The following is a 27,805-nucleotide window of genomic DNA, read 5'->3' as shown; positions in this document are numbered from 1 at the left end:
TGTGTGATATTAATTTTTCCCTGCATGTGATTTACTCAACTCAAACACAGATCATCACAATATACAAAAATTATAAACATTAAAACACTTTCATTTCATTAATTGTATAAAAATAGATGATTGTTACACAATAGGAGAAAAAGTGAATAAAACTCTTGAATATTGAATTGTTTTCATTCTGCGAGGCTAAAAAGTCACCTTTGCTTGTATATTGTTTATTAAGATGTAACATTAAAATTAACGAGCCGTCACTCATTAAAAAGTGAGAATATTGAATAAAACCTGAGATCACAAAACAAACATCTGAGAATATTAAAGAAATATTAGATTATTAAACAAAATCCTGAGAATAAGGAAAGAAATTGGAGAGTTTGAAGGAAACCTGAGAATTTCACATGAAAATCTGAGAATCCGTAATGAAACTTCCAACATACACAGCTCCCTAATAGAGACTGCAACAAAACATTCATTTCAATGATATGTTTTATAGTTAAACACACAGCATGAAACCTAGACGTATATATTGCTTGCATATTGTTTACAAAGACAAGATATTCAGATGAATTGTCAGAAATGTGTTGTAAAAGGAAAGCTGGAAACATTTGGTTCAGTAATAATGGAGCTGATTTAACTCTCCCTAATCTATTTGCTAATAACAAGGTGAGAAAATGAACATGGTTCAGAATGCATGAAATTATTGGAAGTAGAATCAAATCATTGTTTGTGTTTATAAAAGTTGAAATGTAATTTCCTGAGAAAAGGCCTTTGGGGGCGTGTCTCAGTCACATGGTCCCTGTCTTTCTGAGATTTCTCCTCCACCTCATCATATTCTGTAAAATAAACACATTTACCTCTTTAATATCTCCTTTGTATTGGATTAATAGTCATTGTTTTGTAAAACCTTCAAATACAGTAAATGATGCACTATGTAGGATTTCTTTGATCTTTAAACAATAAATGAAGAGAATAGAGGACATTTATCAGATGAGTTTTCTTAATATTAACACAGGCCATGTGTATAAGATGTGATAGAGATGTCCATCAAATTTCACATCATTTTACAAACTGATTCAACTGTAGAAATGCTACAAAACAATAATACATTTTATATAGTATTACATTTCTATTTTCCTGTTAAATGTTTGGAATAAATAGATTCCAGTCCTTACAAGATTGTGTTTATAAAAATGTGGAAGTAAAAGAGCCATAAATATACAGGTCTTATCTAAAGTGTGTAATAAATCTGGCTGCACTTGTTAAATGACAGAACAGAGATTTGTTCTAAAAACAGTCGGCTGATGTTTATATTATATATCACAGGTAATATTTACAGTAGGTCTTATCTAAACTCTTTAATAAATGCACTTGTTAAATGACAGAACAGAGAGAACATTTGTTCTAAAAACTCTTCTGAAAGTTGATATTTATTATATACCATATATAATCTAATCATATATAATCTAATCTTTGACTTTGCTGCCTGTGCACTTATGTACATTACAGAATAAACAAGAAGTCACTCACCTTCTGTCTCTCCTCCATCCTGTTCCTCAGTGATGACATCATCATAATCTTCTGGATTGTCTAATCAACAAATAAATGAAGAAGTAATAAACCAGTGTGTGTGTTGATCTTATAGTAAAATACTGAGTTACTGAGTAGAACACGATGTTTATATGAAAAATAAAGATAACAGAAATAATTTAAATATATAAACTATTACATATTAACTTGATTATACTGATTTTATATTAACACTAAATTATTATAGGATTCCATGCAAGTGAGGAGCGAAAAGTAACTATTTAAATATATACATATAATATATAATATTAAATTATAAGAGTTTAATGATGTTTTATTGTCTACCAGCTGCTGTAGTGAGAAAAAGGATTAACCAATAGGAACGGTGCATTTTCCCATTAGTGTGTGAAAGCTACTAGCCAGAGACTCCACTATAACCACTGAGATATGGAGGTGAGAGCTGATGAAGTCGCCTGCTGGAGCTTTACTGCAGTAAGAGGAGAAGAAATTATATCACTCTTTATAAGATGGAATTTTAGCCCTTATCTACATGATTATTTATTAATTGATTAATTCATGTATATATATATATTTTTTTTTTGTAAAAATACAAATATTGTAAATGTATTTTAAGGCAACATTCTTAATCTGTTTAGTTGTAGATTGTGATGTTAAAATCAAACAGGCAAAATTGAATTTTTATGTCCTTATCACATTCAGGTTAATTGGAAAACTAATGCATTAATGATTTCAATTAATTTAAGATTTATATATAAATTACAACTCTCTATTCAGTGTGACCACTAGGTGCTATTCACATTAAATTAATAAATGCATAAATTTAAAAAGTACATTTTATATAAAATTGTTTTACTATATTACACCTTTTTAAATTACATTATTTTTATATTTAAATACTTTTCAATTAATAATTGAAATATTTACTATTAACATTTTTTTTACTTTTAATATTTAATATTAATATTACATGAGTGTAAGTGCTATATGTACATATATGGAGCTCATGTGTATTTCCCTTCCTCTGTTGCAGTACCACTCTGGGCCAGTAGGTGGTACTGCCACGCTTTTCATGTCAATCTCATTTAAGGGCTTAAAATTATAACTTGTTGCTTCTTTTCATCAGCATTTTTAAATTTAGTTTGGATTTGCTCAAGTGATACTTTTGTAGAAATTAATAATTATATGTTACAGAGAATAGATTAAATAAAAAGCCATTAAATATTATTTAATTAATTATTGTTCAGTGATATTAATGTAGATTTTTAAGTTCCAAAATATTGTTAAATTGCTTAATTCATTATGTAAAATACATTTTGCTGAATTGTTTTAGATGTGGGTGTGGCTTATATTAAATGCAGCTGTAACCCAGTGTTCATAATTAGCCATAAGAAAATTATAGACTGGTTACTAAAATGATGGAAAATAATAATTATATTAAAGTAATATTAAAGAATCCAAACTAATAAAGGTTTTGATTATGACAGTGAAAGATGGAAGTAGACAAATAGACAGACTCTGAAATCCCCCCGTGCAAGCATGTGGTTTGTCCTGAAATCAGTTGTTTCTAAAGATCCGCCCTGTGGTTATTTACTAAATGGTTTGTCCCAGCTGGTTGTCTGTCCCTATTGGGTGAAAGGTCAAAAGAACGCGCGCGCGCAGCGCTGGAACTTTCTAGACTTGAAGAAGCGAATGGATTTGTGTTTTTTCCCTCACGATTAGGAGCAAATCATAGCAAATTGTTCCTGGAGTTAAATGTGATGACATTTATCTGATGAGTGCAACAGTGAGGGTCTAACATGTTAACAGTCTACTGGTTTGTATTGCTCTAGCGTGGACAGCAGCCTGGAGACTTGCTAGTTGCTAAGCTAATTGTCCGATGCTAAGCCACGTGTTTAATGTCACCGGTGTTAATGATAACATGTGGCATCTATTTTTCTGGGGGATGTACATCTACGTCACATTGTATTACTGTTGTGAATGATTTATATTGTGGCGTGGGCGGGGTTTCGGGTAATAACCATCATGCTCTGCAGGAGGGACTGTTTATGTGTTCACCGTGTTGGGGAAAGGTGTTTGGTTTAGTGGCTTCAGCCAGGGTATGTGTGATAGGGTGTTCTTCTTTTAAGCCGTCTCATGTGTTCGTGTTGTGAGATTGTGTGCTTAAATAAAATACTCCCAGCCATTTGCATTGGGCAGCAATATAAGCTCGCTCGTCTCTCCACCATCCTTTCAGGCGATAAAAACGCTACATTGGTGTCAGAAGTGGGATTATGGAGAGTCGCGAGTTGGAGCGCACCCCGGAGGAAATCCGGAGGATCCAAATAGGCCGCCGAGTAGCGGAGCAGCTGAGGAGAAAGAAGACCCTCCCTGATGGGGCTAGTGCGGGCAAAGAGCGGCGACCGGAGCGGAGCGGCGCGTTCCAGGTTCCGGTATTGGACCTCGGGGAGGAGTCCTCCAGTGACGCGGCGCCGACACCGGAGCAAGCTACAGCTCCGTGCCCCGTCCGCCAGCGAAGCGACCTACAGCTGCGCCTGCCGGCCTACAACGGCGCCGGCGATCCCCACGCGTTCATCGCCCAGGTAGAGCTAGCCGCCAAATTCGCGGGCTGGTCCCCGGCAGAAACAGCCGTCCGGGTGGCCCTCTCGTTGGAGGGTGACGCGCTGCGGGCGTTGCAAGATCTCCGGGCTGATGAGCGGGACGACTGGTTAAAGCTGCAGCAGTCGCTCTGTTTCCGTTTCGGCGCAGGAGACCGTAACGAGGCCGCGGGCGAGGAGCTGGCAACCGAGCCCATCTTGGGTGAACACGGCGAGAGAGCCGAGCGATCTTCGGTGGCTCGCGGCCGCTGGGTAGGTGAACCTAGCCGGGGACTGGGCTACCCGTCGCGGCTAGGCCTCGACCCGGCCGGCGAGTTTCCGCGACAACGCCGAGGCCAGGGATACCGCTGCAACGTTCTCCGGCCGGAGGACAGCGTACCCCAGCAGCCGTTAAACTAGCTTCGGGGGGCGCTGAGGGGAAACCGCCTCCCACAGCCATCTTTGTTCCCCCAACTGCCGGATTTAACTTCCGGTCGGGACGTGTCGTAAATCGCGCGGGGGTCTACGTGGACTGCGGCCTGGACAACGTTTCGCTGCGGGCGCTCGTGGACACCGGCTCTACAAATTCGCTGCTGCGCGGGGGATTGTTGAAGCGTGGAGAGCGCGGTCGTGTGCTGCCGGACCCGGCCGTGAACATTCGCACCGTGTCGGGAAGTTATTTGAGGATACGGGCCTGTCGCACAGTGCGAATACAAGTAGGTGCAATCATTCTTTTTCACCCATTCTTTGTGGCGGATATCGAGGATGATTGTATCTTGGGATTAGACATTTTGGAAAGGTGGGGTGCGGTACTGAATCTCGCAGACGGGACTCTGCGTGGTAGTTTCGGTTTAGCTAGGTTGCTAGTGCCCAAAGCGCAGCCGGACGAGTTAGTAGCACGCACCAGCGGGGCGGAACTTCCGGTGGACGCTCCATGTAAACATCCGGTAGCTGTCCGAGCGAGAATAACGGCCGAGCTGATGCGGCGTAGCAATGTAGGGCTAAATCAGACGCAGACCGACGCCGTGAAGTCCCTTTTGCACGAGTTCGCAGATATTTTCGCAGTTGATGAGCGCGAGTGCACGCATACCGATTTGGTGCAGCACCATATCGATACGGGTAACGCCGCTCCTGTTCGGTTACATCCGAGACGCCTCCCGTTAGCTAAACGAGCTATAGCCGAGCAGCAGCTGCGTGAGATGGCCGACTCGGGCGTTAGAGAGCCAGCATCCGGACCGTGGTCTTCACCCGTTGTACTGGTGCGTAAAAAGGACGAATCGTGGCGGTTTTGTGTGGACTACCGGCGGTTAAACGAGGTGACGCGCAAAGATTCTTATCCGTTACTGCGAATAGATGATGCGCTGGAACACGTTGCGGGCTCGGCGTGGTTTAGCTCGTTGGATCTGCGTAGCGGGTATTGGCAAGTAGAGCTCGCCCCGAAAGCACGACCCAAAACCGCGTTTTCGATCGGACAAGGTCTATGGCAATTTCGGCGCATGCCGTTCGGCCTCTGCAACGCTCCCGCTACGTTCGAACGGTTGATGGAGAGAGTATTGGCAGAGATCCCTCGCAACCGTTGTGTCGTCTACTTAGACGATTTATTGGTGCACGGCAAGGATTTTGCGGTCGCGCTAGCTAACCTACGGGAGGTGTTTCTAGCTATCCGGCGGGCGAATTTGCGGCTCAATCCCAAAAAGTGCCAGTTGTTGCGGCAAGAAACTGTCTTTCTGGGACACGTCATTAGCGCTCAAGGGATTGCCACCGATCCAGCCAAAATTGCCGCGGTACAGAATTGGCCTGAGCCGTCAAATGTGTCGCAGCTGCGCACCTTTCTCGGGTTAGCGTCGTACTATCGCCGGTTCGTGAGGGATTTTGCTACGATCGCCAGCCCGCTGCACGCGCTCACGAGAAAGAACCAGCCGTTTCGCTGGGACAGGGAGCACGCGCGTGCGTTCACCCGGTTACGGGAAGCTCTGGTTACGTCACCCGTTCTCGAATATCCTGATATAGCTCGTACGTTTATTCTCGACACGGACGCGAGCGATGTAGGGCTGGGGGCCATCCTGTCTCAGGTTGCCGGGGGCAAAGAGCGTGTTGTCGCGTACTTCAGCCGCGCGTTGTCTGGGCCGGAAAAGAATTACTGCGTCACGCGGCGCGAGCTGCTTGCGGTCGTCGCGGCCCTTAGGCATTTTAGGCCGTATTTATACGGGCAATCCTTCTTGCTGCGGACCGACCACGCTTCGCTGGTGTGGCTGCTCAGTTTTAAAGAGCCCGAGGGGCAGTTAGCGCGTTGGCTCGAACGGTTGCAGGACTATCATTTTACCGTTCAGCACCGAGCGGGAAAATTGCACGCTAACGCCGATGCGTTATCCCGCCGGCCGTGCAGCAAGGAGCGTTGTCGACACTGCGAGCGGGTTGAAGAGCGTGTGGGTGGTCACGACATCGAACACACCCCGACCCCCGTGAATCAGAACATTCTCCCTGCGCAGTCTTCCGAAGCCCCCGTCAGTAATCGGCCGTCCGAGCCGGCGTGTAGCCGAGTCACTGCGGCACCTACACCATCGCCGGTGGTCGTTTCGCCTGTGCCACAGATGGACTGCGATCAGCTAATGGTCGAGCAGGAGAAGGACCCGGCATTGCAGCGGGTATTAAGTTGGGTTAACGCGGGCCAGAGACCGGATTATGCCGCCATTGCCCACCTGGGACCCGAAGAAAAAGCTCTCCACTCGCAGTTTCACCGACTAGCGTTGCGGGGGGGGTTTACTCTACCGCCAGTGGGAACGGCCGTGTGGCGCTGGCGAATCTTTTCAGCTGCTGGTGCCGCGGACTTTGCGGGCATGTGTGCTGGGGATGGTTCATGGGCACGCGGGTTCGGGACACTTTGGGGTAACTAAGACACTGCGGCGGTTGCGTGCTCGGTTCTACTGGCCGGGTTGTCATACTGACAGCAAACTTTTTGTTCACAGATGCGATGTCTGCACGGCAAAGAAGGGCCCTACCCAGCGCTCGCGAGCACCCTTGCAAGACTTTCGGGTGGGGGCGCCCATGGAACGTATGGGCGTGGACATTCTGGGGCCGTTTCCCATCTCTGATCGCGAGAATCGTTATGTGCTGGTGGCCATGGATTACTTCACCAAGTGGCCGGAGGCGTTCGCTGTTCCGGATCAGAGCGCTTCCACCACGGCTCGAGTGCTGGTGGATGAGGTGTTCAGCCGATTCGGCGCCCCGGAGCAGTTGCACAGTGATCAGGGGCGTAATTTCGAGGCGGAGGTGTTTGCAGCGGTGTGCGAGCGCCTCGGGGTGAAAAAGACCCGCACCACGCCCCTGCATCCACAAAGTGACGGCCTCGTGGAGCGGTTCAACCGAACACTCACCACCCAACTCGCCGTGCTTACCAGCAACCGGCAAAAAGATTGGGACGAGCATTTGCCTCTCGTGCTTTGGGCGTATCGCACAGCGGTGCAGGAGTCCTCGCAACTGACGCCAGCTGCGTTAATGTTCGGTCGCGAGTTGCGCACGCCTGTGGATCTGGTGTTCGGGCCCCCGCCTCAAGTGGATTTACCCACGAAACCAGGTTTGGACTATTTTTGTTCATTGAAAGACAAACTGTTTCGTGTCCACGAATTGGCGCGTAGACACTTGGCGGACGCCGGGGTTAAGCAGCGCCGCGTGTACGATACTCACAGCCGGGGGCGCGACTTTGCTACTGGGGAGCAGGTTTGGGTGTATTCCCCCGGAAGGAAAAGGGGGCTCTCACCTAAGCTTATGTCGCACTGGGTGGGCCCCTGCACGGTCGTCGCACAGCTCTCTGATGTGGTCTACCGGGTGCGGTTGACGGGGCGGTCGCGATTGGTCGTGCTCCACCGGGACCAGCTCGCTCCCTACCAGCCCCACGTCAGCAAAACATCGAGCTCTGTGAAGGCCGGTCCGCCTCAGGAAGAGGGCTGTGCCCCGCCTTCCCCCGCAAAAAGACTCCGGCGTTCACAACGCCAGCGCCGACCACCGTCACGCCTGCTAGACTGAGTTCGCCATGGTGACCGGGGACGGTCACAGCTCGGGTGGGGGCAATGTGGCGTGGGCGGGGTTTCGGGTAATAACCATCATGCTCTGCGGGAGGGACTGTTTATGTGTTCACCGTGTTGGGGAAAGGTGTTTGGTTTAGTGGCTTCAGCCAGGGTATGTGTGATAGGGTGTTCTTCTTTTAAGCCGTCTCATTTGTTCGTGTTGTGAGATTGTGTGCTTAAATAAAATACTCCCAGCCATTTGCATTGGGCAGCAATATAAGCTCGCTCGTCTCTCCACCATCCTTTCAGGCGATAAAAACGCTACAATATTATTATTATTTAACCTAAGCTTTATGATATTTTATGTTTTTTTATTGCATTTTACTTTGTCAGTAGTTCAACCAGTGCCATAAGCCATTGTAATATTTAATTGGTGAATTGATTTTGGGGATTCTGACCATATCTATAGGTCAGGTTTTTAGTCGAGACTGGACCCAGAACCTTTTCGAATTGATTCCTTGGATTACTTTTCCCTGTCATGGATGACGAGCCCATAAGATACTATCAAGTTGATTGATCTTCAAGTGCGGTAGGAAGGATTGTGTCCACACACAATAACAGACCGAATGGAAATTCGTGTGATGATCCAAAGTGGAGCACTAAGACTCTAGTAGACCCGGGTCGGTTTTATTTTCTTTATGTGCGCACTCTTTTATTTACAAGTATAAGTTACATATTAAATGCATCACTAAAGTTCTCTTTAAAAACATTGTGATAAATTGCATTCCCTGTGTGATGTTTAACCATACACACCCTTAATTAGTAAATATAAATAGTTAAATTTTACTACTGTGTCCTGGGTTTCTGACTGAACCTTCTGAAGCTGGTCTACTCTATAGAACGTGATGGTGCCACTTGTGGGCTACACAGCAGATGGGGCACTAATTCTAATAATTAATTAATTAAAAAATGGTATTAAACTATTAGTATTTAAATAAAATACATTTTCGGGCTGTAAGATAAAATGATAGACAGAAGTAATTTTATTAATGACAATTACATTTACTTCTGAATTGTTTTAGATGTGGGTGTGACTTATATCGCAGCAGCATTATGAAAATGAATATATATAAGAAAGTGAAAAATAAAGCTCAATTTAACTTTACGTTAAAAAGTAAGTCATGTGATTATTTAAACTGAAATGCATGAATTAATTCCCCACATTATAAATTGTTGAGTTCTTTTAGATGTGAGTGTGACTTCTGTCAAATGCAGCAGACGAGATGTTGATGTTAATCAGCATTTAGCGTCTCAGCACTGTGAGCTCTTGGAGCTACACTTTACTACACTTATAGCAAGACTTTTTTGTTGTGTTTGTTTTTCATCAGTTAATGTGGAGCGTCTGCTGTACACGTCCCTGTGGATGAGCTGTTACTATAGAAACCATAATGTAGTGGAACGAGTGCATTAATATAAACCTGTGATTTACAGCTGCAGTATGTCAGAGCTGCTGTTATAGAAAATTAATCAACATAAATCAGAATGCAGAATTCATCAGCACATTGTTTAAAGTTTATTATTTATTAAGGGGATTTTTTTAATAACAGAGAAACTCCCTGACCTGTGGTGATGTTTGTGTTTGTTTCAGCCGTAACTGCATCATCATAGTTCTCGGACACGTCCTCTGTCAGAATGTAGAGATAAAAGCTATTAAATCCACATGAATGTCATTAATGATCATTTGGATGCTTGTGGATGCAACACTGTCCCATTATTATCATACCTGTCAGTATAACTGACTTCTGATCAGCTGTAATGGCCTCATCATAATTCTCCACTTCATCCTCTACACCAAAACACACAGAGATTTAAAGAGATTTAAAGTTTACTGAAGTGACAGTTTGTACACTGTGTGTGTGTGTGTGCTCTCTAAAACAAATCCCAAAACAGAAGCACACCCTCCATGTTATCAGCGATGGGTCCAGCAGTGACGGCATCATCGTAGTCCTCTGGTGGCTCAACTCTTCCTGTATCACCTAAATGAAATAAAAGCAGAGGCTCTGTACAAACAGCTCCATCACATTCTGACCTCATGGTTTAATGTCAAGTCACTCAATTTATCTGATCAGTTAACAACTGCACCCACTTATGAAGTCACTGGTGTCGATGACATCATCATAATACTCAGCCTTTTCTCCAATCCCAGACTTTACTGGAAAAAGAAGAGTTTGTGTGTTTGGGCTTTTAAACACATTTATACTCAATAAAATCCTCATCCAAAGAAGCTTTGATAAATGTGATAAGAGGGATTTCAGAAGCTTAAAGTAAGATAAGGTTGATTGTGAGATCTCATGTGTCAGCATTAAAACACTGGAGTTACTGTAATTCTTCTATATAATACATCATAATCACGTCTCAGAAAGGACACATTTAGTCATTTCTCATCTTTAATTGCAATTCGAATATCTTTCAGTTAATGGAGTCAGACAAACTCACACTCTGGCCTTTTTTACCTGAGAGAAGCTCATCATCCACATGCTCATACCCAGAATGCTGTTCTTCAGAAAGGAGACTTCCTGTTAAAGGAGAGCAGGACAGTCATGAGGCACACACCCACGCACACACAGACACACACACAAACTCATGAACTCTATTTCAGGAAACACACATTTCGTATGATCTGTCAAATGAGGTTTACGTCACATAAACACACACACACACACACACACACAACACCGGGTGTAAGTCAGGGAGGGGGGGGGATGCACCTGCACAGGAAAGCCTGCACGACTGCATGCACGCTCAAACACACACACACACACACACACACACACACACACACACACACACACACACACAGAGGCCTTTTTCAGACGTATGATATTTAACATTTGGAGTTTTATCAGTTCATAACAGACAGTCTTTCTGTCCAGTGGCCACATTGGCAGATATTTATCTCTCTATTTATCTCTTTCTTTCTTTCTTTCTGGCGGTGCTGAAGGTGAGTTCCCCCAGGACACCATACACACTAGAATCTCCACTGTTTGTGTAATTCAGACACACCTCACCTTTATGTAAATGTTCCTCACGGTTTCATTCAGACATGCATCGAGACCGCGCGGTAAAACACACAGTACCAGCGTGATCTTTGCCATTCTCGTGAGATTCTATTGTACAAGTGAGGTCTAACAAAATTCATCAAAAACTATCCATACAACCAGCCGGGGTCGGAAATATTCTAAAGCAAAAGTCCAACAATCAAAACAGCACTATGGGGGAACTAGAGTGTGTTTCTCTGGAATTTTACATTTATACTGTAACTGGAGAGAGAGAGAGAGAGAGAGAGAGAGAGAGAGAGAGAGAGAGAGAGAGTGTGTGTGTGTGTGTGTGTGTGTGTGTCTGAGAGAGAGAGAGAGAGAGAGAGAGATTGATTGTGTGTGTGTGTGTAAAAAAGAGAGAGAGGTTTGAGGTCTTAAACACACTTTAGTGTGAAACAATAAAGATAAACTTACTTTACGTTTTTTTCTTATATATACATATACACACATACACACACACACACATACATATATACAGTGGCTTGCAAAAGTATTCGGCCCCCTTGAACTTTTCCACATTTTGTCACATTACAGCCACAGACATAAATCAATTTTATTGGAATTCCATGTGAAAGACCAATACAAAGTGGTGTACACGTGAGAAGTGGAACGAAAATCATACATGATTCCAAACATTTTTTACAAATAAATAACTGAAAAGTGGAGTGTGCCTTATTATTCAGCCCCCTGAGTCAATACTTTGTAGAACCACCTTTTGCTGCAATTACAGCTGCCAGTCTTTTAGGGTATGTCTCTACCAGCTTTGCACATCTAGAGACTAAAATCCTTCCCCATTCTTCTTTGCAAAACAGCTCCAGCTCAGTCAGATTAGATTGACAATGTTTGTGAACAGCAGTTTTCAGATCTTGCCACAGATTCTCGATTGGATTTAGATCTGGACTTTGACTGGGCCATTCTAACACATGGATATGTTTTGTTTTAAACCATTCCATTGTTACCCTGGCTTTATCTTTAGGGTCGTTGTCCTGCTGGAAGGTGAACCTCCGCCTCAGTCTCAAGTCTTTTGCAGACTCCGAGAGGTTTTCTTTCAAGATTGCACTGTATTTGGCTCCATCCATCTTCCCATCAACTCTGACCAGCTGTCCCTGCTGAAGAGAAGCACCCCAGAGCATGATGCTGCCACCACCATGTTTGACAGTGTGGATGGTGTGTTTAGAGTGATGTGCAGTGTTTGTTTTCCACCACACATAGCGTTTTGCATTTTGGCCAAAAAGTTCCATTTTGGTCTCATCTGACCAGAGCACCTTCTTCCACATGTTTGCTGTGTCCCCCACATGGCTTGTGGCAAACTGCAAACGGGACTTCTTATGGTTTTCTGTTAACAATAACTTTCTTCTTGCCACTCTTCCATAAAGGCCAACTTTGTGCAGTGCACGACTAATAGTTGTCCTATGGACAGATTCCCCCACCTGAGCTGTAGATCTCTGCAGCTCGTCCAGAGTCACCATGGGCCTCTTGGCTGCATTTCTGATCAGCGCTCTCCTTGTTCGGCCTGTGAGTTAAGGTGGACGGCCTTGTCTTGGTAGGTTTACAGTTGTGCCATACTCCTTCCATTTCTGAATGATCGCTTGAACAGTGCTCTGTAGGATGTTCAAGGCTTTGGAAATCTTTTTGTAGTCCAAGCCTGCTTTAAATTTCTCAATAACTTTATCCCTGACCTGTCTGGTGTTTCCTTTGGACTTCATGGTGTTGTTGCTCCCAATATTCTCTTAGACAACCTCTGAGGCCGTCACAGAGCAGCTGTATTTGTACTGACATTAGATTACACACAGGTGCAATGTCTATGGGCAAATGACTGCACTCAGACCAAAGGAGGCTGAATAATTACGCACACCCCACTTTGCAGTTATTTATTTGTAAAAAATGTTTGGAATCATGTATGATTTTCGTTCCACTTCTCACATGTACGTGTGTGTATATACTATACACACACAAAGTCAACATGCATACATTACGTACACACTGACTCACACATATACTATTTACATATTTACAATTTTTAATTTTTTTATATAGAAACACCCACTAAACCCTCCTTCCCACTTCCCTACTATTAACAAGTTTTTTTTTTTCAGTTTTTTTTGTCCATTAATTTACCATTTTATTTACAGTTTGTGGTTTGGTTTCAGCTGTTGTCTATTTTTTCTTCTTTTTGAGTGACGGTTTGTTTGTTGTTACCTGTTGTGTTAATTTTTTTCAGTTCTTTTAACGTTTTTACTACCCATTTCCTCTCAGTTTTGGACAGCTGTAAGAATAGGTTCACCTGCTCTTCTTTGTCTTCAGGTGTGTGTGCGGTGCTGCACCTGGCCTCTTCACTCTCCTGCTCTGAGTCCGACTGTGGGTTTTTCGCTCATTCGTCGGTTCTGTGCCGGACATCTCCTCCCGTTTTCTCCTCGGTTTTGTGTCTTTGGGTGTCTGTGGTGGTGTGTTGGTCTGCGGTTGCTGTGTTTCGGTGCTGATGTTGGGGGCGTGGTCACTGTCAGCACTGAACACTGTACTGGCATCAGGTTCTGTGCTTGCGCTGTGTACAGTGGTACCGGTGTTGAGTTCAGCGCCGAGCACGGGGTGTGTCTCAGTGCTGCCGGTGTGTTTGGGACTGACCTGTTCAGGTGTGTCGGCGAGGCCCACCTCAGGCACGGACTCCTCGGTGCTCCCCTGCCGGATGTCCTCATGCTGCTGCCGCTGTTTCCCGGCGGTGTCGCCCCGCGAGCTCCCCAGCTGCACGGCTCCGTGCGGGCAGCTCAGCCTTTTGTGACCGACGTCCCCGCACTCGAAACACCTCAGCCGCTCCGTGGTGGCGAAGACGGTGTAACTGTTGTTCCTGTCTTTAACTTTAAAATTAACGTTTAGCGGACCCTCGTGAACGTTTAACACCATTAGGACTTGCCTACGGAAAGACAGGGTTCACACTCGAGCTTTTACACCCGAGCGGGATGGGTTTCATGGGGCCGGTCAACTTCCCAACGCGCGCCCGCTCCCTCAGGATCTGCTCGTTCTTGATGAACGAAGGGACGTTGGAGATCACCACTCAGGTTGCTGGCACAGACAGAGGGGTGACCTGGACCATGACATCTCTAACTCATATCCCGTTTTTTGTTGCCGTGGTTACGAGTGTTTTTTTGGTCAGGAAGACCACCACTGCTTTATTTATTCGGGAGGCAGACTAGATATTCTGGCACCCGATCTGCTCCCTCATCACTAGCAGAACTTCCTCCAGCAGTACACCGTCTTCCACAACACACCTGACGCCATTCTGGAGAGACAAAGTCTCGCCTCCGGCCTCAAAAGCCATGGTGCCTCAGTCACTCTCTCTCACTATAATCTTTTAACTTTTTTTTTGTTTTTTAACTAATAACATGAACAAAAAATGTATACATAAATAAATAAACTCGACAGTATATTGCAAAAAACTTGGCAGGACGCCAGACAGCCTTCCGCACACTCACTCACACCCAGCGCATGCGCAGAGAGAGAGAGAGAGAGTGTGTGTGTGTGTGTGTGTGAGTGAGACTTTACAATGTCCTGAGTAAAAGCCGGATCAGATTTCTCCCAAACTGCCACACAGCTGATCACATTTACACCCATAACACACTCACCCAAAATATGTTATTTAAAATAACTCTAAAATATTGGCCTGTTTTATTGATTTCTGAGTCTTTTGACTTCATTAGACACCGAGGCCTGTTCTATAGAGCGGTAGAGAGTGGTGTAGGGGGGAAATCATATGATCTCATTAAGTCCATGTACACAGGAGACAAGTGTGGAATAAGAATTAGCAACAAACAAACACATTTCATCTCTCAGGAGCGCGGAGTGCCACAGGGCTGTAGTTTAAGTCCAACATTATTCAAAATATATATAAACGAATTGTCCTCTGTCCTAGAGCGGTCTGCGGCGCCCGGTCTCACTCTACACGTCTCAGAGATTAAACTCCTGCTGTACAAAGACAACCTGATCCTGCTGTCCCCCGGCGCTCAGGGACTACAGGACAACCTGGACCTGCTGCAGCAGTCCTGTCAAACCTGGACCCTGACACTCAACCTCAGCCAAACTGAAACTGTCATCTTCCAAAAATATCCAGCTCTCAGGGAACAAAACACTCATTTAAACTACACACACGAGACTGAACTTTATAGTAACAAAACATTTAAAGATTTATTCTATAACATCTAAAGACAAACATTTGTAGAAATTCCAATTAGAATTTGGCTCAAAATATTTGAATCAGTGATTGAACCCATCGCCCTGTGTGTCAGTGAAGTGTGGGTCTCACTCACACACCAGCAAGTCCACACATGGGACAAACACACAATCGAGACACTGCATGCAGAATGATTTTAATAAAAACACCAGGAATAACACGTGCAGGGCAGAATTAGGCCGAGATCAGTTACTGATAAAAATACACTAAAGGGACATTAAATTCTGGAAACATCTAAAAGAGAGCGAGCCACGCCCACTCCATTATAAAACTCTGCAGTACTAAAAGTTGAGCAAAGATGCCATCATCAGTCCCCTCGTCCAACTGGTCCTGAGTCACTGCACCACAACACAACACACACTAATACACACTAACACACACGGAGTAAAGCAGAGAGAAGGGGGATGAGTGACAGCTACCCGGGGTGACATCCTGCCAGCGGCGGCACTGATCTGAATGCTCAGGATGGTGATAACATTTGCATGATCAGTTTTCTATCACTCTTTTGCGTGCCACATATTTTCATGTCACCGTGTGGGACATTAATCTCCAGCCCTGATTCTAGTTTGTGTGTGTGTACGTGTGTGTGTGTGTGTGTTTACTTAATCATATATCTGTGCTTAAAACAAGTATTGATTCATCACACCACGACCACGAATAATAATAATAATAATGCAGCTGTCATCACTTTATGAGTGTAATATCATGTATGTAATAAAATAGACTTTAATCACACTTGTGTTTATTAACTTGTGTTATTATTCTGCTTGACTACATAAAATTGCATTTTTTATATAAAGATGATAATTATTTTGTTTTGTTCCAATTGATTGAAAAAGTTAAAAAAGTTTTAAGGCAAGAGTGTTTTTATTTATTAATTATTTTCTGTCAGCGTTCTGAAGGGGAGATTTGCCACACACACTAGATCCGGCACTGAGACAGAATTCTGCTGATAAACATCTATTAACAGTTCTGATTTAGTGCAAGTGTGTGTGTGTGTGTGAGTGAGAGCTTTCCTGTGCAGGTGCATCCCCCTCTATCTGCCTTACAGTATTGTGAATGATCTGAGATTAATGAGATTAATTGACCCACAATGTGACATGAAAAGTCTGATGTGCAAATGAGTGACAGAAAACTGTTTGTGTAAATGTTATCATCCCTCTACATTTTTATTTGCTTTTTTCACCTCACACTCTGTCCTGCCCCCCTGTAAGACGCCCCCCTGCCCATGACTGCCCATGTCACCAATATCTAAATCCTCCACTGACCACATGTACTCTAACTGCACATTTCCTCTCACACACATTTCACTTATTTTTATTAATATTTTTGTAAATAAATGAATCAGACTGGATTTGGGGTAAAATCCTGCTTTAATCACTGAGTTTGCATTGAGGGGTGTATTTAGTATTGAGTGATTTGATCATTTGCATGCAGTGAATTTCAGCTCCAAGTTTAAATGGAATACAATAAGTGTGATGTAGAACAGTCCACATATCACTCACCTCTTTGAGTGGAGCTCGTGATTCTTCTAGTGATGTATCTGTGGTTGATCTCCTCATAGACTGCCTCAGGCTGAGTCTTACGCCTCGTCTTAGAGACAACTGGGAGTGCAGAATAATAATAATAATAATAATAATAATAATAACTGGTGTTGTAGAGAAAATGAACTGTGTGAATGTGTGGTACCTCTCCTGAGCACTCTGTTCTGGTAAAACAGTACCACCAGAAGCACTAAGGCCAGGAAGAGCAGCGTTCCCAACACAAAGAGAACCAGTGGAGGGGTGGGTGGGGTATTTGGAGCGCCTCTTCCTGAAGTCAAAAACACAGAAGAGGATCTTGATAAGAAAAAAATAGTGAACAGTAACAAATATTGTATTGTAACAAATATACATACCTGATGTGGTGGTGGTGGTTGTAGTGGTGGTGGTGGTGGTGGTGGTGGGTGTAGTAGTGGACACTGTGGATATGTCTGTATTTGCAGACAAAAAAACTAATGCATTAAAAATAAACTCTCACTAGATCAGGTTTCTGACATGCTGAGCTTTCAAGCTAACATCTAAGATTATAAATAAAAGTTATCAAGTCTTAACCCTGTGAGAAAAGTGTAGTGAGTGGAGAGAGAAAGCTGAAAAGTTAGCACACCCCTCTGACCTGCACAGGTGACTCCAGCATGAGAGCAGTCAGTGTGTTTCTTCAGGGAATGATGACAGTCCCACAGGTGAATCTCATCCCCTCGACACTTCACTCTGTTCAGCCAGATAGTCCCTTCACCAGGACCAAAGCTAACATTCCTATCAGCACTCAGCGCCGAGCCACAGCCCAGCTGTCTGCACACCACCTGAGCGTTCCTGATGTTCCACTGATCATCACAAACGGAGCCCCACGTAGCGTTATGATACACCTCCAACCTCCCAGAGCAGCTTCCCTTTCCTCCACTCAGCCTGAGAGACCAGTGCTCTACATCACACACATCACACATGGTGCAAGTTTAACAAAAACTGTTTATATAAAGATTTTTATACCACCAAATTACAAACATCCTGAAAATATAAACTGTTAAAAATTCATTAATTGGTCACTGAATAAAATGATTTAAAGCAGGAAGATGAGCTTTGGGTTCTGTTTACTGCTTTTATCTCTGTTGCTTTGATTTTTATGACATGTGAGGAAGAATAATGACCTCAGGATGATTCGATAAAGTTCTCAGCAAATGATTTTATGGATACAGGAGAAAATCCATTATTACAATGAGTAATGAAATTGAATGTAAATGAAGAACAGCACTAAAAGCTTTTCCTTATGTTTCCTTACTTGAGCAGTGTTTCTGAGAGGGAAGTGAAGAGCACTTTTCTTGTGTATGTAGAGACGTTTTATCATCTGCAGTAATAAAATACACACATTAATGAAATGTTACACAGCAGGTTTATCTCTCAGAGCAGACTTTTATCAGACTTTTAACTTCATATCTCAGTAACATTAGTTAAACACTATTCACAATGAAACACTGCAGTTTATATCAATGTACTGTACAGAACCAGAGAAGTCTGACTCCACCCACCTGTGCAGGTAATATGAGCCACTTCATTACTATCATTATGACATCTGTTCTGTCCCCAGGGTGAAGATGGACACTGCCACAGATTAGAGTCGTGTTTCCTACACTTCAGATAATCCAGCCAGTTAGGAGCAGATTTGACTCTTGCTTTAGTGTTTGACAGACTGCCACGCCTTCCACAGTTCAGCTCTCGACACACCATGTTTACTGTCTCATCATCCATCTGGTTGTAACACACATTACCCCAGGTTCCATTATAGAACACTTCCAGATTCCCCTTACAGCCCTCTGTGAGTCGTATCTCTTTAAACTCTGGAAAGGGAAGAACAACTTATTAACTTGTCCATATTTAACATGTAACAGGTTGAATCTCAGTCATCACACTGTACCTGAGCACACGACTCCTACGTCCTCCTGGTGTCCACATTCCCCCTCTTCACACAGCTGAGATCTGCAGTTCCACAGGGACGTCTCGTTCCCCTCACACTCCACCTCATTTAGCCATATGGACCCAGTTCCAGGACCAAACCAGGCTGGTATGTGGTTCCTGAGGGCCACTCCACACTGCAGCTGTCTGCACACCACCTGTGCATCCTCAATATCCCACGAGTCATCACACACTGTCCCCCACGAGCCACTGTGGAAAACCTCCAGCCTTCCTGCACAGTCTTCCCCAGAACCAACCAGCCTGATGGAGCTGATGGCACGGTTCAAGATACCTGTGGTATGACCCAAAATATTCAAAATAAAAGTATAATAATAATCCAAATAATTTTGCTATTTTAGATTTAAATTTTATATAATTACTCCATATTTAATCAGAAATGAAAAAAATACCTGCTTACCTGAGCAGGTGATGTACAGCTGTTCCCCGGAGCTGCAGTTGACAGGTTGTGCACTGCTGCAGTTCCCCAGATGAGCTTCACTCCCAGAGCAGCTGAAACCCGTTACACACATGTGTTTGTGTTCAGTGGTGGATGGGGAGGAGCGGTAGTTCAGCACAGAGCCACAGCCCAGCTGTCTGCAGAGCACAGACGCCTCAGACAGACTCCACGAGTCCAGGAGAACTCTCCTCCAGTCCTGCCTGAAATAAATCTCCACCTCCCCCTGACACTCGCTCCCTCCAGACAACTGCACTCGCCCCTCATGAAACGCCATGGATGATCCTGAAACAGAAAAACATAATTTAAATATTCTAATGAACACTGAGTTTATTTACTAACGTGGTGTAGGTGAGGTTAATATCTCACCATTACAGATGACTCCAGCATCGTGTTTATGAGAGCATGCAGCTCGACTCCATGATGAGACGCCACATTGTGATAGGTGTGTCTCATTCCCCTGACAATCAAACACATCAGCCCAGATGTGGCCACTCCCCTCCCCATACCAGTCCACCACAGCCACAGCACTCCCACAATGCAGCTGTGCACAGAGAACATCTGCAGCTCTCATATCCCAGCTTACAGCACAAACTGTGCCCCAGTCACTGAGGTACTGGAGCTCCACTCGACCAGAACAGGAGTCCAGTCCGTTCACCAGCCGCGCCTCCGTGTGACCTGAACAAACAGCCGAGAGCTCAGTGAAAGGGGAACATTAACAAAGACACCTTAAAGTTTGATTGACAGGTATGTGGTCTCTATTTAAACAGAAGGTAAATCATGATACTTAACCAGAACATATTAATCCCACATCGTTGTCATGGGAGCAGTTTGAGTGTTTGGGTAAAGATGATGTTGTACAGAAGGTAATGTCAGATTCAGTTCCTCCACACTGAAGCTTCTCTGTCCACACCTGACCCTCCCCTCGGCCAAAAGCAGCTGATCCCAGCACCTTCACAGGAATCCCACAGCCCAGGTCTCGACACACAACCTCTGCATCCTGCTGGTTAAAGTCAGCATCACACACTATGGACCAGGAACCTCCATGAAGCACCTCCACTCTCCCAGAGCACTGGTGAGGACCAGCACTGAGTCTCGGCTTTCTGTGAGCTGTGATTCAATTCATTGTGTAAATATTGTGCATGTTTTAGCAGAACAGGATATTAAGAAAAACAGTTATGTGTGCTGTAACATCCAACTCTGATAAATTACTCTAAATTACTTCAATGTGGGATAAAATTATCTCATGGCTTATAATTACAGGTAAACTTTAAATATGTAACAAATATATTTGCTTTAGAGAAATATTATTTTATGGATGGGAGGAGTCAGATTTTCTAAGGAAGTAAACATAATGTTTAAATGTTTTAGTTAAAAAGGGGGGAAAGTCGTTCTTATGATATTGTAAAAAAAAATTCACTAGACTCTTCCTCTGCCTGATAAAATAGATTTAAACCCATTTCTCTGTTCACTACATCACCATCATCATGACTTGCCAGTTGACTGAGATGTATTTTAGTCAGATTTCATCACAGCAGCTTCTACATTTCTGTAGTTTAATAAAATGGGAACATTTTCCCCCTCGTCTCACTGCAGCTGACTCGGCTAAATCTGCTGTGTTTAGGGTTTTGGTGATTCCTGGCCGACTTGAAGATCATGTGTTTTTGTCTGTGTTTTTGTCACTAGTTATTAGTGAAGTTTAGGAGATAAATAAATAAGTAATACTATAAATTAATAAAGGTAACAAAATAAAATAAAATAAAAACTAAACCTAAAAAGAAATTCAAGCTATTTTTTGTTACATTTTGTCATATTTCGGTTTCCAATGTGGCCTAAACAATAATGTAAACATGACTGCAGATTGATTTAGTGCCAATCAGTTAATATCCTAAATGTTATTAGTGAAATTCTAGTCGAGTTTTGGGTGAAACTTTTCATTTGTAGTTACTTTAAATTCATCTTTTAGAAAATCCTTATTCCTAACAATATATGATATTAACTAACAATATCAGAGGTTTTATTGTAGGTTCTATTAAATATAAAATGTTTATTATAAACGAGTCCTCACTGTATATTTGTAAACATATTTAACAGTCACAGTTACCTGCATATGCAAATGATCATTTAGACCCAAATTAGTGAGTATTTGTCCTCCTCCACTTTACCATACAGATAAAAACCTGAACCTAGGCCTCAGTCTCTGTGCCACCCCAAAGTGAGTGCTGGGCCCAGCCTGGCCACCCCTATGAAAAAAGTCTGGCTCTGCCACTGCCTGTCATAATGAACCTCCTGCAAATGGACCCTTACTCAGGCTCAGTCAGCTCTTTGGTAGAGTCGCACCAGGCTTTACATTTAAATAAAGACAAAATGGAATTCAAATAATGTCTGGATAGAATTACAGTTAAATCATGCTGATAATCTAACTCATTGTTTTTATTCCCTAAATTCAGTAGTTTACCTGAGCAGGTGACCCCAGCATCAGCACCATGACCACAGTGATCCCCTCTACCACTTGACCTACAGCTCTTCAGTGTCGACTCTGATCCACTACAGTCCACATCATCCATCCAGATTGTTCCTGATCCTGGTCCAAAGTAAGCGTTCTTATGTACATTAACAGCCTCCCCACAGCGCAGCTCTCTACACACCACTGCAGCATCGTCCATATCCCAGCCAACACCACACACTGTTCCCCACTGTTCCTCCTGAAGAACCTCCACTCTCCCAGCACAGCGACTTCCACCATTCACCAACCTCACACTGTCTGAGAGAGAGAGAGAGAGAGAGAGAGAGGTTATCACACACACACACACACACACACACTTGTAGTTTTTCTCTAACACATGCAAATACACACATATTCTCTTTTAAACACACACTTCTCTCTTTCACACGCGAACACAATTCTACAGTATTTATCATGCTCTCTCACTCACACACACACACACACACACACACACACACACACACACACACATTATTATTATTATTATTATAGTTTCTGACATGTTGGTGTTATATCTTTCACTCTGATGTTAAAGTTGCACTGAGTAAATACAGCTGGATAAAACTACAACTGTGTCGGTCGTCATTTCAGGCTGAACAACAACTAAATGTCATTAGATTAAAGGAGGAGTGTGTGTGTGTGTATGTGTGTGTATGCGTGCATGTGCGCATGTGTGTGTGGGCGCGCGAGTGTGTGTGTGTAGCCATTGAAGAGTATTTGCTTTTATTATTATTATTATTATTATTATTATTTTGTATATATTTGTTACACTTAAATGATTCTGATCATCAAAAAGTTTTTAACATTACTGTATATAAAAATAACCCAGTAAATACAAAATGTAGTTTTTAAATGATGATTTTATTTATTAAGGTAAAAAGCCGTCCTAACCTTCCTGGCCCTGTGTGAAAAAGTAATTGCCCCTAATCCTAATAACTGGTTGCTCCACTCTCGCCAACAACAACTGCAACCAAGTGTTTGTGATAACTAGCAATGAGTCTTTCACATCACTGTGGAGGAATTCTGAGCCGCTCTTTTATGCAGAATTGTTTTATTTCAGCCACACTGGAGGGTTTACGAGCCTGAACGTCCTGTTTAAGGTCATGTCACAGGATTTAAGTCCGGACTGTGACTAGGCCTCTCCAAAAACATTCATGTCATTTATTTTAGATCCATTCAGAGGTGGACTTGCTGGTGTGTTTCAGTTTATTGTCCTGCTGCAGAACACAAGTACACTTGAGCTTGAGGTCACGACCTGATGATCAGACGTTCTCCTTCAGGATTTTCTGGTAGAGCCCAGAATTCATGGTTCCATCAATTATGGCGAGTCGTCCAGGTCCTGAAGCTGCAAAGCCCCAGACCATCACACTACCACCACCATGTGTGACTGTTGGTATGATGTTCTTTTTATAAAACACTGGGTTAGTTTTACACCAGATGTAACGGGACACACACCTTCCAAAAAGTTGAACTTTTGTCTCATCAGTCCACAGAATATTTACTACCAGGTTTTCTCCATTTGTGAGTGATGGTTCACTGGAGTCCCAACGCCTTAGAAATGTCTTTGTAACCCTCATACACGTCAATTACGTTATTTCTCATCTGATGAATTCATCATTTAAAAACTGCATTTTGTCTTTACTCGGGTTATCTTTGTGTTGATGATTTCAATCATTTGTGTGATAAATATGAAAAAATGTGAAAAAAAGAAGGGGAAAATATATTTTTCTGATATATATATACATTATAATCCCAGTTGATGTAGTGAGAAGTGTGTGATGTGTTAGTGTGAATAATGAGTGTGTACTTACCAGCTGCTGTGAGTGTGAGTGTGGATGAGAGAAGAATAAAAGTCAGACAGATTTCCATCTCCCTCCTCACTGTACACGATGTGTTCACCTCCACTCACCCAGAGAGACAGAGAGAAGTGTGTCCCCTCACTCAGCCCCCTACAGAGAGAGAGAGAGAGAGAGAGAGAGAGAGACCAATCACACTCAACATTACCTTATTAGAAAAAACATCATACAGACTAAATAACAAATCAGAGGCGGCATCTTTCACTTTCTCCATATATATCAATATAACATCAGCGCTGATGAACAGAGCTCCGCCTCCTGTCTCTGAGGGGTGTGACTGATGAACAGAGCTCCGCCTCCTGTCTCTGAGGGGTGTGACTGATGAACAGAGCTCCGCCTCCTGTCTCTGAGGGGTGTGAGTGATGAGAGTCGACCACATCACACACTGATTTCAGAGAGAGGAAGCACTCGGCTGTCATACAGCATTAATGCCTGACACCTGCACAGAGCAGATACACACACTGATACACCACTGCAGCACACACACACACACACACACACACACACACACACTGGGTTACCTCGAAAGGGTCATTTCAAGTCAAGTCTGCTTTTATTGTCATTTCATCCATATACAGTTCAGTAGAGGATTAAATGAAACAACGTTCCTCCAGGTCCAAGGTGTTACATACAACATAAACTAACACTAACTAACTAACTAACTAACTAACTAACTAACTAAGAAACCTAATTATCTGACTAGCTGAGGCAAAACAGATTAACATTATAAATTTACTGAAACTATTTAAGTTCTATAGAGAAAAGACAACATAAAGTAAAGGACCCTGGACACCCTGGACACCCTGGACACGGTCCCAGTCCATCACAGGACACAAGCACACACACAGTCTCTCTCACACTATTATTTCATAAATATTATAAAACGTATTTGATACCTTTGACTATAAAATGATTTATAAAATATATAGTAAACACATAAACCTTAAAATTGTTATTAACAATAATAAATTATTAGTGTAATGTTTATAACAGTCCACAAGATGCTAACCTGACACTTCTGTTGGGTAAAATATGTTTTTTTGATGATTTTTTAAAACTTATTATTAAAAAAACTTAATAGTACAATAAACAAGATACAATAATAATAATAATAATAATAATAATAATAAATAAATGAATAAAATTTGGAATTAAATACTTTAAAATGCCACAAAATTCATATGGTCCATCTACATCAACAAGGAATATGGAAGCAAATTAGCATCATAATTATTGTAATTAAATCAGCCTTTGACAAACACATTTTGAAATTTAATCACTGTTAAATCATTAGTTTTAAAATGTAAATATTACTGAATTTATTAAACTGAAATATTTGACTTTAAAAAGCTTCATCTGTAAATTTATGTCCTCCGAAACTTACATGAAATTCTCATTAGTCCATTTCAACCTGTAATAGTCTTGATTTCAATCCACATTTAATTCAATATTCTGAAATTCAGATAGAAAATTTCAAGCAGTAAAATTGAATAGAGTAAAAGCAATGTGAGGGCAGCGGCCCGGTCAGTGCACCTGCAGTGTGTTACACTAATTATATACTGTCAGATATTCTAGTCATTTTACTGTGATAAAGGAATTTAGTCAAAGTTTACTTACAGTTGGGTTAGTGAGCATGAGACCCAGACTGATGTTTGTCTCACACACACACACACACACACACACAGATAGAGTTACACAGTGGTGTCCAAAAGTATTGGGACAGCATACTCCATGTATTAGTTCTCTCTGTGCACAGAACAGGTGACGTCACCAGTTAGTTCAGGTCTGGGTGAAGAGTTGTGTTAATTATAATCAGCTGCTTTAGTTAATTGATGGAAACAATAAGTGTCAGGACTTTTAGTTTCTGAAGCCGGGGTGTCCACCTCTGTACAAAATGCCTAAAACTCAGGAATTACACATCCTACACATCCTGCCAAATCATTCCTAACTTTTAATTCCTAAAGTGATGGAAACAGCAGGTGAGAAGGTCATAAATGTAGTCTGGCAAAAATGGAGAATCTGCTACTAAAGTGTCTAAAAACCTTTTTATCCTTCTGTGTTTTAAACTGAACTTCAGCACTGAGGTAATTATTAGTCTAGGGTGCGACGTACCAGCATTATTACACTGAAAATGTCCAGGATAATAATTTATCAAAGTGATAATTCTGAAATGAGTCACTTTTAAATAAATATGGATAAGGCAAGTATTTAAGGGACAGTTAAACTATGTTCAGTAACACTAAAGTCACTGGGAAACTGATAGCACTTGTGGTGATTTAAATATAAATACTAATTGTCTGTAATTGGGGATGAAATGACACTTCAGAGTTTGTCAGTGTGATCTGACTGTGTGTAGCTGCATGAGTAGATTAAATCCTGGAGTAATCAGAGTGAGATGTGAGACTGGTGTGCAGACGGGGTGGATAAGGGGTGTGGGGGAAAAACACATGACTGTCTAGGAAAAACAAGACCACGTGGTGGAGAATCTGACAGCGTGGGAAAGGAAATGTCAAAGGGTGAAAGGGTCTTTGAACAGCGTGTGGACTGGCAGCGTGTAATTCTGACTCTGTGTCCAGCCGGATCCAGGAGGTTTTGAAGAATGAAGGATGTCGCACTAAATATCATTGGTTTTATATACTTTAAATTGCATTTACCAGGTAACAATTATCTTATTTTTGCACTTAAATTTGACCTCATAATACAGTCTACAGTATATTATTAAGTGGTCCATTGTTTAATTTTCTTAATACCAGATTATTATAATTGTTGAAAGTTGTGGACTGTAAATGATCATTAAACCCCCCAAGAACAGAAGTGGGACGTCGTCTTTACCTCCAGCAGTAGAGGGCAGTGTTGCCATAGATGGCTTATAAAAGTTTTACAAGGAAGAACTTTATTTAAGAAAATGTATAAGGGAAAACTCTTTAATGTTTATGTTTTGTTTCTTCCTTGATGTTAATTCTAATATGGACACTTCATTCTTATTTGTTTTACATTTGTGTTTGTGGTTTATATTACAGACTTTTCTCTGAAGTTCATTAAAGGAAGTGTAGTGGTGCTGTTTGTGAATGTTTGCGCACTTTATACGTACTTTCCACTTTATGAGCGTCTGGCTGGTGGCCCAAAGGAGCAGATATTAACTTGTATGATTAAAGCCTTTCTCCTCCCTCTCAGCTCCTGACTGATAAAGGGCACAAGCTACAGTTTTTGGTAGTTATATTGTGTAGTAAATTTGATTGTTTAAACATATTACCTTATCAGCACTGTAGTTTTACCTTATAAGTTCTATTGTTTACAGTAGTTCATGATTTATTTGGTCATTGGTATATTTTATGTTTCTTAATTGCACTCTAAAGGGAGGATGTTAAGATTGCAATTAATAAAATCATCAAATTAAAATAGGTAAAGCCTACTCATTGCATAAACATAATGTTACTTAATTTTAATAAGTAATTCATTATGTGATGCAAATTTCTATTGGCATGTTATAGCTAATTTATTTAGGTACTTTTTATGAAAAATATGGGGTGAAATGTACCCAAACAAACTTAATGCAAATTGTTACCTCACATTTTTTTGGGTAGATTCTATAGGTAGTTTTTTACATTGTAGATATAATTGAAATTTAAGGCACACTCAAAAAAATTAACCTGGCTACCAGTTACATGTACTAAAATGTAGTATGTGTTTTGTACATAATAATTTCATGTTTCCAATATGAACATGGATAAATTATGTTGTATTTACATGAAATTCAACAACTTAACATGTATTAGATTTAATCATGTTGAGATAAACCAAAGATATCTTGTCGGAAATATCAACTCAAATATCGCGAGAAGAGAACACAGCGTGTTGAGAAGACAAACGTTTGGCGGGCGTGTGGAAAAGGTAAGCAGGAATTAATTCCCTTCTTTCTAAATAGAAACGAAATATTGAACATAAATGTCACCTGCTGTTTAGCGATGTTTAGTCACGTGATTTTGGTTTAAGCTATTTCTTGTAATCAAACTGCCTCCTCTAGTGCTGTAAATCATGACTAAAGTTATACTGGACTCAGAG

At 42.1% G+C, this 27,805-nt stretch overlaps 1 protein-coding gene across 1 annotated transcript; it reads right to left on the bottom strand.

Moving 5' to 3' along the window:
* Positions 1 to 194: 194 nt before the first annotated feature.
* On the bottom strand, positions 195 to 22,047 carry LOC128533927 (antigen WC1.1-like). The gene is made up of 18 exons (XM_053508163.1): positions 21,840 to 22,047; positions 20,174 to 20,491; positions 19,751 to 20,059; positions 19,346 to 19,666; positions 18,890 to 19,219; positions 18,504 to 18,812; positions 18,257 to 18,322; positions 17,588 to 17,902; positions 17,340 to 17,414; positions 17,132 to 17,248; positions 16,948 to 17,046; positions 10,636 to 10,698; positions 10,269 to 10,334; positions 10,081 to 10,158; positions 9,906 to 9,968; positions 9,744 to 9,806; positions 1,525 to 1,584; positions 195 to 830 (listed from the first exon to the last, which is right to left on the bottom strand). The coding sequence occupies exons 1-18, from the start codon at positions 22,045 to 22,047 to the stop codon at positions 715 to 717; spliced, it is 2,976 nt and encodes a 991-aa protein (XP_053364138.1). The 3' UTR covers positions 195 to 714.
* Between the last annotated feature and the right edge of the window lie 5,758 nt (positions 22,048 to 27,805).

This window comes from Clarias gariepinus, chromosome 12 (assembly GCF_024256425.1).
Source record: "Clarias gariepinus isolate MV-2021 ecotype Netherlands chromosome 12, CGAR_prim_01v2, whole genome shotgun sequence".
NCBI classification, from domain to species: Eukaryota; Metazoa; Chordata; class Actinopteri; order Siluriformes; family Clariidae; genus Clarias; species Clarias gariepinus.
This window is presented reverse-complemented; position numbering and strand designations above follow the sequence as displayed.

What these genes read in the sequence shown, in the direction of transcription:
- LOC128533927 (XM_053508163.1), bottom strand. Translation starts at nt 22,047, where the DNA reads ATGGACGATGCTGCAGTGGTGTGTAGAGAGCTGCGCTGTGGGGAGGCT. An exon ending in GCTGTACATCACCTGCTCAG is followed by an intron (nt 19,220 to 19,345) that starts GTAAGCAGGTAT and finishes GTCATACCACAG; the next exon opens with GTATCTTGAACCGTGCCATC. An exon ending in GGATGGAGGAGAGACAGAAG is followed by an intron (nt 831 to 1,524) that starts GTGAGTGACTTC and finishes TTTATTTTACAG; the next exon opens with AATATGATGAGGTGGAGGAG.